Raw genomic sequence first — 13,616 nt, forward strand, 5'->3', positions numbered from 1 at the left:
TGTACTGAAAAAAACCAACTTTCATCACCAGTGACAACACGGCTCAACTATTCTGGATTGATTTCCATTTTCTCTAACAGATCGGCTGCCACATTTTTCTGTGTTTCTCGCTGTTGTGGTGTGAGATTTTTGGGGACCATTTTTGCAGAAATCTTTCTCATATCAAGATCTTCAGTGATTATTAGACGAACCGTTTCTCGATTGATGTTCAGTTCTTCTGCAATCATTTTCACGGATAATCTTTAATCAGATCGTACGAGTTCATGCATCCTGGCCAAGTTGATATCCGTCCGTGAGGTTGATGGTCATCCACTGCGGTCTTCATCTTTGACATTCGTTCTGCCTTCACTAAACATTTTATGCCAATGGAAAAACTTGAGCTCTTGGTATAACTTCCTCTCCAAAAGCCTTCTGAAGCTTACCGTAAGTTGTCGTGTTTTCACCCAATTTAACACAAAAAGAAATCGTATACCGTCGTGCAATATTATGCAGTTCCATTTCCGTGACGAGAGACACAAACACGTGTTAACTTATTACAGCACAACTCATGACTGAGCAGTTGCATTGGTTGCCACTTGGACTAGAAGCAGCTTATAGACCAAGGTCAATGTTATTGTGCTGCACAAGCCTGCAGGGTTGCCACATCTTGCAAAGAAAATCAGTCTCATTACTTTATTGTCGCACCTCGTATATGTGCCCAGCAGGATGTAATAATGTTCTGTAGATTCACATAATGTTTAATTGTTTAACACATACACTCTAAGCAAAAAAAAAAAAAAAACAAAAACAAAAAAAAAATGCACCATGAAGGAATTATCCAAATGCGACAGAAATTGGTAGATGTGATGTATGTGTATAAACAAACAAATGATTACAATTTCAGAAAAAAATGGGTCATTTACTCAAGAGAGAGAGATTCACAAATTGAGCAAGTTAATAATACTTTGATCCATCTCTGGCCCTTAGGCAAGCAGTAATTCAGCTTGGCATTGATTGGTTGAGTTGTTGGATGTCCTCCTGAGGGATATTGTGCCAAATGCTGTGCAGTCCCTTGGTGGTCACCGCAAGTCGCTGAAGCAATTAAGGAGCGTCAGTGAGCTCTACACCAGCATAAGCGGCACCCTTCCCTGGAGCACCTCATAGCCTTTAAATGGCTCCGTGCCCATGTTCACCAACTTATCACACGACGGAAGCAGGAGTGTTGGGAGAGATATGTCTCGACCATTGGTTACCATATGTCACCTTCCCAAGTCTAGATGAAGATAAAATGTAATGATAATTAAATCGACACCCTAGCTGCAATCAGGTTAAATATGTGTACCCTGATCGGGACTCGAACCCGGGGAGCATGCAAGGGATAACTACCTGCAGGCACAATATCCTCTGTGCCCTCGGTGGCTCAGATAGATAGAGCATCTGCAATTCTGCAATGTAAGTAGGAGATTCCGGGTTCGAGTCCCGGTCAGGCCACACATTTTCAACATGTCTCCGATGATGTATATCAAAGCCTGTTTGCAACTAGGGTGTCGATTTAATTATCATTTCATTCTAGAGAAGCTGCATGGTCATCAATGGTATCTGTTCTTTTGGGAACATATACTACCTTCATATATAGTTAAAGATCAAATGTGTTTTCGGGTACCAGACCCCAACAGGTGTTCCCGGAGTTAACACCACTGGCATGTTATCTTCCGACGCAAACGCGATTGCCGAGCACTTTGCTGAGCACTATGCTCGAGCCTCCGCGTCGGAGAACTACCCACCAGCTTTTCGCACTCTCATACGGTGGATGGAAAGCAAAGTCCTCTTGCTCACTACGCACCTCAGTGAACCCATTAATGCCCCATTTATGGAGTGGGAGCTCCTCAGTGCCCTTGCACATTGCCCCGACACAGCTCCTGGGCCAGATCGGATCCTCAGTCAGATGATTAAACATCTCTCATCTGACTACAAGCGACATCTCCTCGTCGGCTTTTCCTTTTTATTCTCATGGTCATCTGCTCTCTTGTTTTTACCCCTTCTACCTGTTTCTTGCTTCTATCTCTGGTTTTCTTTTCCTGTTTTGTCCATAGTAGTGTTGGTTGTCCTCCTGTCATTCTTCTGGTTCTTCCTTTCTCCTGTTATTGTTCTGTACGTCTGCTTTCTTTCTTTCTTTCTCTTGTGTAATTATTTTACCGGGAACAAGGGACCGATGACCTCACAGTTAGGTCCCCCACCCCCTCCTCCCCCATCTTTTAAACCAACCAACCACAACCAACAAATCAAATTTTGTCCAAATGGCGCGTTAGGTCATCAGAATCCTGAGGTGGTTGGAGAACCCTGCCCATAATGCTCCAAATGTTCACAACTGGGGAGAGATTCGACAACCTGGCCAAGCTAGAATTTGGCAAGCATGAAGGCAAGCAGTAGAAACTCTCGCCATGTGCAGGTTTGGCAAGCCGGGTGCCAGGTTGAGATTCATTGGGAGAGTCCTTAGAAAATGTAGTCCATCAACAAAGGAGGTGGCTTACAAAACACTCGTTCGACCTATACTTGAGTATTGCTCATCAGTGTGGGATCCATACCAAGTCGGGTTGACAGAGGAGATAGAGAAGATCCAAAGAAGAGCGGCGCGTTTCGTCACATGGTTATTTGGTAAGCGTGATAGCGTTACGGAGATGTTTGGCAAACTCAAGTGGCAGACTCTGCAAGAGAGGTGCTCTGCATCGCGGTGTAGCTTGCTGTCCAGGTTTCGAGAGGGTGCGTTTCTGGATGAGGTATCTAATATATTGCTTCCACCTACTTATACCTCCCGAGGAGATCACAAATGTAAAATTAGAGAGATTCGAGCGCGCATGGAGGCTTTCTGGCAGTCGTTGTTCCTGCGAACCATACTTGACTGGAACAGGAAAGGGGGGTAATGACAGTGGCACGTAAAGTGCCCTCCACCACACACCGCTGGGTGGCTTGCGGAGTAAAAATGTAGATGTAGGTAGGGATTACCATGCTGAAATGAAAGTCCAGGATGGCTTGGCATGGAAATGGAAATGCCATGTGGTTAGGGCCTCCCGTCAGGTAGACCGTTCGCCTGGTACAAGTCTTTCAAGTTGACGCCACGGTGACGACTTGCGTGTCAATGGGGATGAAATGATGATGATAAGGACAACACAACACCCAGTCCCTGAGTGGAGAAAATCTCCAACCCAGCCAGGAATCAAACCTGGGCCGTTAGGTATGACATTCCGTCATACTGACCACTCAGCTACCATGGGCGGATGGCTTGGGATGAAGGGCAACTAATTGATGTGTAGAATATCGTCGACATACTGTTGCGCTGTAAGGGTGCCAAGGATGACAGCCAAAGTCCTGCTATGAAAAGAATTGAAACCCCAGACCATCACTGCTGATTGTTGGGCCATATGGCAGGCAACAGTCAGGTTGGTATCCTACTGCTGTCCAAAGTATCTCCAGAGACGTCTTTGGCCTAAAATATTATTGTCTGGAGTGGAATGGTGTTCACTGATGAGTCTTGCTTCAAATTGAGTCCCAGTGACCAGCCGAAACATCGGGAGATGCCCTGGACAGCCATGAGTTACCAAACTGACTGTCGCCCGCCATACAGGCCAGTAACCAGGATTGATGATCTGAAGTGCCATCTCTTTTCGTAGCAGGACCCCTTTGGTTGGCATCTGTGGCACCCTTACAGTACAACAGTACGGCAGTAGTGTATACCTTATTTCATTGCCCTTCATGGCAAGCTATCCTGGGCTTACATTTCAGCAAGGTAATGCCTTCCTGCACATGATGAGAGTTTCTGCTGCTTGTCTTCGTGCTTGCAAAATCCTACCTTGGCCAGCAAGGTCATTGGATCTCTTCTCAATTGAGAATGTTTGGGGCATTGTGCATAGTCCCCTCCAACCATTTTGGGATTTTGACAGTCTAATGTTTCAGTTGAACAGAATTTGGTATGATATTCTTCAGGAGGATGTCCAACAACTCTATCAATCAATGCCAAGCTGAATAACTGCTTGCATAAGGGCCAGAGAGAGACCAATGCATTACTGACTTGCTTAATTTGTGAAATTATCCAGTTTCTCTGAAACTGTACTCATTTGTTTGTCTGTACATTTACATCACATCTATCAATTTCTGCCCCATTCAGGTAATACCTTCGTGGTGTGTCGTCTTTTTTTTTTTGTCTAAGAGTGTATTTAATTGGGTTTGTCACCAGTATTGCATCCTCACACTGCTGCATGTAGGGTTTCATTTTTCCTTTCTGTGATCAGATAATATGTAGTTTTGTAATTTACTGGTTTCTGAGACAGTGATACAGTAGGAGAAATGTAATGTCAAGCTTTTATTGCTATTGTTAGTTTTAAATTTATAGATGTTCCACTGAAAAGAGGTAATTACTTTTTACAGGCATTTAGCGGGTGAGATTGCAAAGGAATGGTCAGATGTGAATAGTGAAGATACAGGATTGAAGCAGAAGTTAATTGGATTAGCTCATCAAATAGTTCGATATCATATGGCTCACAATGCTGAAGCAGAGGCATGTGATCTTCTGATGGAGATTGAACAGCTTGATATGTTGGAACAATATGTTGATGAAAGTGCATATCCTCGTGTTTGTCTATATCTTAGCAGGTACTGTATCATATATTACATACTGAATCTAGCTTTCTCTAAAATGATAAATGTTTTCCCTTTAAGGAAGTATATGCTGCACTGAATATTTGTTACAACTTAAATGTTTATGTATCATCTGGACTGAAAGGAGGCTCTCATACCGTTCGTGGGAAGTATGCTGCCAATTTACAGCATGTCTCATTGACTGACTCGGAGCTCTGATTTTCCATTAGTTATTTCTCATACTTTGCAAATTCTGCAGACATTCTCTTAAAATTCTGAAGTTGTGGCTAATTCAAAATCTCTATTATAATCTTTCTCCCATGTATCCAAGACCTGCAGCATCATGGGAGAGTTTCTGTGTAGTTTCAAAAGCTGTTGAAGATTTGGAGAATAACTAGGGGAAAATTGCCACTTTGTCATTTCATGAAGCGTGCTCAGATGGCGCAATCGGAGAAATTTGTGTGAAAGGTGTTCCTGGTGTAAGGTTTTAATTTTTCTCACATTGTTTAATCCTCCTTCATCAAGTAAAGCTGCTTATTCTTGTATTCTGGAGTAGAAGATTAAATCTCCATATAATGACTTATATATTAATTTTCATTTGTTACTATAAACCACTTCAGTTGAATTTCAGGATGGTTCCTTGAAAAAACAAGATTATGACAGAATTCCTTCCCCATCCATTTTCATTCCAACTTGAACTGTGCTTCTAACGATCTCGAGCATGTAGAGATGTTTGCTGAAGCCTTTTCTTTGTACCCTGTCTGGCCTTTCCACCGATCTTTCCCACAACTGTGATCACCCTTCTTTCTGATCCAGAATTTATCCTTTGTTTCATGTTTCGTATGAAAAAGTTTTCAGGATTTCTGAAGGGAAGAAGATTGTAAAATATGTTTGACATTGGTTGAATTCACTTTTTTCTAGTTCTGATGTATGTGTCACTTTTCTAGGCACTTCTTTATGAAAAAATTACCGGTCTTCTCTCCCAGTGTACATAGTTGTGTAGAGAATAGAAGTATACAGTCAAGTTTTGTTGGCAGAGGGATCTTTGTCTATGATGAATGAATTTTATCATATGATGTGACTAAGCAGAAATTGTGTGGTTGCTATGTTGTCTACAGGTGCATATTTCTGAACAGCTGTTGGTTTGTGTTCCAACTGCGCAAAATATGTTGTGTTTCTTACATAGATTGGTATTATTCCCTGCTGATTGGGCCATTTTCTGGGTGCTGTTTTGGTTAAGAGCAATATTTCATCATGTTACCTCTGCAGGGAGCATACAGTTGAATGTAGAGAGTGTAAGAATAATTCCTTGAAACACAAATTGTTTTTTGTAGAAACCTGAGTTGTAATTATGCTAACATTAGGCATATGTTCATGAGTAATATATTTATGGTGCATTGAAGTTTTATTTTCACATGGTCTTAAAATAAGGTAACCAACTTATTGTTGGTAGTGTTTGCAAGCCTTTTTAACAAGAAAAGAGATTTTTATTACTCTGTAGTGTTTTATTTCTTTGTTATCAAATAGCATCCCATCTCAGGAGTATCATAGAAGACTTTATCAAAGTGATTTAATGCAGATTGTGGGACATTCAGTAGAGGGCATCAGTGCCTTTATCATATGGTTTGCTAACTGATTAGAATACATACATTCTGTGTTTACTATAGTTAACACATCAAGGTTTTGTGTAGGGAGTAGGATTATAAAATTTTAACAAATGGAGCTTGATACATTGCATGACTTACTAATTCTTGTTGGAATATAGTAAAGTTGTTGTACTAAAGAGTCAGTTTAACAGTATATAAAAATACAGTATTTCACTTGGATGGAAAAATGCACCTACACAGATTTGGCTATTAGTTGATAGCTTGATGTTGTGTTTCATGCCATTCATAAGTATAAATTAAATTGTGTTTCTTTTCTGTATCCATCCTTATGTAGACACATGTGAGAGTAGATTTTTGTAAGAATTCGAAGCTTAGAATGTAAGGAACTACAGCTGCAGTAAGTCACTTAATGATTTATTAGTCTATTTTCTAGTTCTGAGCCACTCCAGTTGCAGAGGTTTACATAAATCTGAAGATGAGTGTGAAATGGCTTGAAACTATCAATGAAAATAAGCAAAATATATTTTTAATTTACTAGTAGCAGCTATTTATAGCTATAATTGATATGAGATCCATAAAGAGATGCCTAATAAAGAATTCATTTTTGTGACTGATATAATTTCTTGATATAAAAAAGATGAACATGCATTATTTAGTTGTGCTGCTTTCTAAAGTGAAGATATTTCAACATAGAAATGAACTGGGATATCAACAAAAGATTTGTGAGCTGAATGGAAATGGATATCTTACTTGTCCGTGTGAAAACCATTTCATGTGAACATTGCCTTGCATTTCCAGAGAGTATCAGTTTGGTAGAAGTCTGCTGTGTAATTTTTTTTTCTATTGCTAGCTGAAAGTTTCAAATGTGAATACGAAATGAAAAGAAAGTAAGGAAAAGTTTTGACTATTTATTCTTGTTTGAAAAAGAAATAGTTGTTCACAACTTTCCAACTCATCTCAATAAAGAATTTTTTGTATCCTAAACAATGTTCTTACTGTGCAAGAATTTTGTGATAGTATAATGGAATGAGAACCAAAATGCTATTTTTTTAAATAACTGTATATTACTTTAAAGTTTATTTATTTAAGAGAAAAAACTTTTTGGACCTACAAGTTGACTTTGTCTGCTTGTAGGATATGTACTGAAGTAAATCAACAGTGTTCTTGCGGTTTCTTGTCCTGCACTTCATTTGTCATAATTTTTTTTAATCTCAGATGCGGTGTTACACTATTCAAACTAATTGAGATAGCATGTTTGGGTTTAGTAAATAACTGCTTTTAAGTATGAAAATTAGTTTTTGTGCAACAATTTCTTTGGTGTTTTAGGCAATCTACTTTTTAAAGGGGAACACTGACTGCTGTAGAACATATCTGTTGCAATAGTGTGTCAGTGAGATAATTAATAGTCACTGACAGAACAGGTTCCACCATGAAGTGAAGTGCACCAAAATTACTTCGAGTGGTTGCACAATAACATTTAAAAGTTAATAATTTCTACAATTTGTAGACATTTTCATGATAATACTGCAGTTTGATCATGAACACACATACACACACAAAGTGTAGGTAACTCTGTACTTGTGGTGTGCCGACAAAAATGCTGCACTGACAGTGATTCACCTCCAGAGTTGTAGTATGTTATTTCTTGCAGTTAAGTTTTCTGTAGAGAAAGTAAATATGAGATTTTTGATAGTTAAAAAGAAAAGAGGTAGATGCCGGGAGGATTCTGGCTACTGAAATGCATATAAATCTTTTGGATTAAGAAAAAAAGGCACACTTTTTTTAGTATTATAATTTGGTTTCGGTTCCTAAGTATTTTTATTACTTATCTAAAAATTATGTTGAAATTTTCATCTCTAACTAGCAATCTGTTTGTAATAAACTACAGTGTTGATATAAGTACAGCAAAAGTAATTGACCCCACTCAAAACATATGTAATTGACACATTTTTGTGGGTAACAAATACTAAATAGAGCAAACAATGAACAGTCTGTTTTTATGTCCTAAGAGTACTTGTTATGCCATTTTGTTTTATTCACATTTAAAAGTTATATCAAAGAAGTGGGGTACATTTACAGTCCATATATTGCTGAAGTAATTCATCAAAGTTGTCCATCACCCCCAGTCAGTCAATTTGTGTGCAATGAAAATGTTTTCTAGGGAAGTTAAGTTTTTTAACTAATCAGTAGGCTGATGACTGTGATGGTACATGTTTGAGTTGAACATCATGCAGAAAAAAATTACACATCGATGACATCAATGACCAAAGTTACTTCACAATGAGATGTAATGGCCAGGGAGGTAGATGTCCTCATAGCACATCAGTGTGTGGGCTGTGAAACCAAAAGTTATTTTGCTTTGCGTTGCTATGAGGTACCATCATATTTCAATAACTATCAAAGTTCACAATCACTGTAACATTATCTTCTTTGAAGAAATGCAGATCCCAGGTGGTGAAAACTGTTGCTTTGCACCATGTATTCAGCCAAAGATTATGGAAGAGTCATTTCTGCAGCTGATGAGGGTTGTGTGCCCAGTATCTGAAATTTTATTTGTTGATGTTCTTAAATGACATGAAGACTGTTTAACTGAGACTCTTACCTCTCCCATAATTTATCGACTTGTTGTGGTGTGGAAAGTAAAGGTTTAATGAAGTTTAAAAAGTACACACAAAAGTTCTTTATGTCACTGTAAAAGATTCATTGTTTTTAAAAAATCTCAATTGTTGTGGCAGCAGAAAATGGCATGGCATTCACTTATAAATGCAATCTTCACTACCACAATATCTCCGCCACTCTTAGAGTATTGTGCCTCAGAAATGGGTCAGTTATTTTACTGTATCATGAGCTGAGTGACTAACATGTTGAGCTTAAGCTATCAGTTTTGCAATGTTACTTAATTTACACATTGTTTTGTTGTCAGTGCACTGTTTTATTGTGGTAATCTTATTTCTTCTCTTTCAGCTGTGTGCCATATGTAGCTGATCCAGAGAATACTACATTGTTACAAGCAACTCTTAAACTTTTTCGCCGTTTCAATCAATACCCACAAGCCTTGCGAGTTGCGATGCAACTAAATGACCATAATTTAATAGAAAAAATATTCACGTCTTGTCCTGATCTGTAAGTAATAAGTTATGGAATGTAATGTACACATTTAGAATTTATGCAGATGGTTGTTCTTTTGATGAGACAACCAGCCATCCACTAGACTACTGCAGCTCATTTCAAATTTATCGAGACAGATAAGACTGTGATCTAGTGTACCATTTCCTAAATGGCTTATGGTTTTATTAAAATAACTTTGTGACTGGCATTTCATCAAGTCAAGCGTTAGGCATCAACTGCCAGCCAATCATAGCTCTGTATCAAATGTCACATGCTTGCTATGCTGCCTCTTTGGGTTGTACCCGCAGAGCTTCGGCAAGTGTGGATAGCTGCAAGCCAGTAATATTCCCCTCCTCCCTCCATCTAATAAAATTTATCAAGCACAAAGTTATTTTGTTCGATCTATAGTTCAACTTTTTGTTTTCTGTTTGTGTTACCTTATAGAATAACTGTCAGGAGAGCTACAGTCACTGGGGAGATTCCCTAGTATTAAGTCAAGAACTATAGTTCTTCATGGCTGCACACTCAAACTTTTTGAATGTTCCTCATTTTCTACAGAACAAATGCTGTTGCTGATACTTTTGTGAAGGGCTGCAGGAAAGTCTTCATTTTTTAAAACCATTTGCTGCACAGAGACAATTTTCAATTTTTTAATCATAGGTCTGGCAGATTGTCAATAACTTATGAGTAAAGGGCACCACTCACTGAAAAGCAAAAGCGTTGAGTCACTCATGCGTGCCCCCACTTCCCCCAGTGCGTGCGCACACACACACACACACACACACACACACACACACACACACACACACAAAGATTTAAATATGCTGGCCAAATGTTGGGCAGAGAGGTGCTCATTCCATTTCATATGTCTTCGCAACATTATGCCCAGATATTTAAACGAGATGATTGTGTCAAGCAGGATGCTGCTAATGCTGTATCTGAACGGGCTTGTTTTCCCTACTCATCTGCTTTAACTTACATTTTTCGGGATTTAGTGCAGCTGCCATTCGTCACACCAATTTTGTCTAGGTCAGTCATTGATCTTCATTACCTTCCTGTACACCACAGCATCGTCAGCAATCTGTTACAGATTGCTGCCCACCCTTTCCGCCAGATCATTTATGTTTCTATAAAATAGCAATGGTCCTATCATACTTACCTGAGGCACCCCTAATGTTACCCCTGTCTCTGATGAATACTCGCCGTCAAGGACAACATACTGAGTCCTATTACTTAAGTAGTCTTTGAGCCAGTCACATTCCTAGGAGCCTATTCCATATGCTAGAACCTTTGTTAACAGTCTGCAGTTTCCAGAAGATAGCAAGTTTTCATTCTCATTTGTATGTGCCTGTCGATGACTCAGTGCTTCTGCTATTCAGAGAGTGGGTCTCCTTTACTCCTAAACAGCTTTTTAACCAGGTCTTTTCTAATTGTAAGGCAGATACAATAACATAAGAAGCTGCATTTATTTCATTATTCATGAAAGTGTTATTTTAGGTATCCATGTGTGTAATCGAGACATCACTCCATTATGCAAGTGCAACATGAAATTTCTTGGTCTGGCATTGAAATAACATTTTCTCCCAAATGCTCTTACATTTTGAAATTGTTTCCTTTTAAACCTCTATATATTGTCGAACATTTTTCCAGTGAGTAGATTCCATGCCGGAATTATAATGCCAAGAGATCTACCTCCTCTTTGGACTCATATTGTTTCCAGCCATAAATTCCTTTAGATGTGCACATTAGTAAAAGTGCAAGGACATCATACTTGGTGATTTGGGATGTATGTTCTAGTGATTCATACTTTAACTTATAAGGGCTGATGGATTTTCCAGTTAATGCACCCCCCTCCCCTCCACACTTTTGCAATAATCAGGGCAGTTGTTCTCATATTTTTCACTACAGTTGATCCTAACCTGTGAAGTTCGCAGCTCGTGGTATAGTGGCTAGCGTTGCTGCCTCTGGATCACAGGGTCCCAGGTTGGATTCCCGACCGGGTTGGGGATTTTCTCTGCCAGGGGACTGGGTGTTTGTGTTGTCATCATCATCATCATCATCATCATCATCATTCGTGACAGTGGTTAGACTAGACTGTGTACAAAAATTGGGCTGTGTAGAAAATTGAGACTTCGTATGGGTGCCAATGATCCCACAGTTGAACGCTCCACAAACCAAACATCATCATCTGACCTGTGAAATATTTATCACTGTTTTACCCTTTGCACAGTAAGCAAGAAGGTGAATCTTTATGCACCACATCAAATATAGTCATAATAGTTCTGCAATATGCAATAAAATCCACCTTTTTTGTGCAGAACCAACAGCCTTCAGTCAGTGGACAAACCATGTTTTCTTCTCCTCTGTGTTCAATCATATTAACCCAATATCGTTGTTTGCACTTTCATGGTTTCACCTGTGGTTGCGATTTTGAGACTCCTTTTTGCGGATAATCTGCAAGAGAAAAATGGCTACATTTAAACTCAGTTGCCCATTTCTTTATTGTTGGAAAGGAAAGGGCCGACTCATTGTGAACTTGCTCTAATTTTGGATTCATTTTTGTTGTTGATAAATCATTGGAGACAATGATTTTGACAGTGTCATAGTGGCGTTCTAGTTAATTCATTGGACTGAAACATCCAGTACATGACTGCTGTAGACAGCCTTAGAAACAGGACTATTCAAAAAATCAAATTGATGTTTGAATTGCATTGTTAAACAACATTTAGCAGTATAAAAAAATTCATTGATCGGCTACACCATCTATATGCCAGGTGAAAAAGTTTTTGTCTTGTCTTCAAATATGGTCTTTTGACATGGATTCTATCCAATTTTACAAGGACTTATCCAAGTAAGTTGCAGTAGAAGTTGTTCCACAAGGTGCCTCCTATTCTGTAATGTCATGCTTACATTTCTGTGTTAAAATCATCATTCATTTCAACTGCGATCTGAATTTTTCATCCAGGGAGTTAATATTTTTTGTTTTCATAGACTTAGGCAGAGAAATTTTCATGGTTTCCTAATGAAATCTCCAGCCCAGTTTTCATATCATTTGGTTCCACCAGCACATCATGTACGCTAAATAGGTTTTTCCTATGTAATATTTAAATTTTGAAATCTGTGTGTAGTGTGTTGTCAGCAATCACTTTAATTACACCCTGTCATTTTCCCATCTACATTTTTCAACATCAATCTCTCACTTAGCTGCCCCCACAAGTCCTACTTCAAAGCTATGAGAAAAGACATAATATGTGACCTAGAGAAGTCATACACTACTGCTTCAGTGTCAGTCACTGGTGTTTCACGAAGCAAACCAGAGATACTTTTATTTTGGAAAACGATGTTCTTGACAATAATGCTGGCCCTTCATCTTTTTTCATGTGAACAATCGGTAAGTAACGCAGTTCAGTATTATTTGTTTATTGTGAATTCCTGTATTCAGATGTTGATCGAAGGTAAACTGCAAGGTCCACACAGATGTGATGAAATAACCAACTGCTGTTTGTACATGCAAGGGCTTAGGAATATATCTCTCATGTAATGGGTCCATGCTTCTTGTTTTTCTCTTCATTCTTTTTTCCCTGCATTCTAGGCATCAGTTTTTTCTCTCCATAATTCTGAAAATTGTGGTAATTTTTATTTTAGTGACAGAAATTCCCTAGATGTGTTTGGTACTGTTTCATGTGAGAAAGATTTCTTATTAATCGAATTCGCCATGGAAACTAATTTTCCCCATAAACTGACAAGAACACAATTTTAATAAATTTCATGATTGTTATGTATTTATATTTCAGTGCAGCTCAGACTATAAATCCTAAGTTACGGGATTCAGTCTTCAATTAGCCCTACTTTTATCTGTTACTTATCTTGTCACACCTCTAGCAATGATATATTAATGTGAAAAATGCCATTGGCAAGTTGTGCTGTGGCTGGGAGTCCATGTTAGACTCCATGTTCCCCTACAACTAGCTTGGTAAGTCAGTTTGAAGGTTGGAGAAAGGTAGGCATGTATCACCTCCAGCATTACCATGCCTAATAAAGCACTGTAGTGTTAAAATCGTATTTATATTTCATGCAAAATTTGTTAACTGAAGTACCACTCAGACTTTTTTATTGTACTTCAATTTTTTTCTAAATTTGTGGCATTTTCTTTATGCCAATTGAGTATCTGGTGCATTATTTATTTTTGCTCAGCTTTAATTCCTTGTGACATTATTTATTGTTACTATGTATTATGTTTTGAATTAATTTTTGAGTATTCATTGAGATACTATATACGAGGGCGGTTCA

General features: G+C 38.6%; 1 protein-coding gene across 2 annotated transcripts in view; it reads left to right on the forward strand.

The window, feature by feature from the left end:
- Positions 1–13,616, forward strand: part of LOC126248323 (26S proteasome non-ATPase regulatory subunit 2) — a 128,864-nt gene that overhangs the window by 12,896 nt on the left and 102,352 nt on the right. For both annotated transcript variants that reach the window (XM_049949213.1, XM_049949214.1), the window contains exons 4-5: positions 4,402–4,626; positions 9,183–9,341. In XM_049949213.1, coding sequence (XP_049805170.1) covers positions 4,402–4,626; positions 9,183–9,341 — 384 coding nt within the window. The remainder of the gene's footprint in view (positions 1–4,401; positions 4,627–9,182; positions 9,342–13,616) is intronic.

Source organism: Schistocerca nitens, chromosome 3 (assembly GCF_023898315.1).
Source record: "Schistocerca nitens isolate TAMUIC-IGC-003100 chromosome 3, iqSchNite1.1, whole genome shotgun sequence".
NCBI classification, from domain to species: Eukaryota; Metazoa; Arthropoda; class Insecta; order Orthoptera; family Acrididae; genus Schistocerca; species Schistocerca nitens.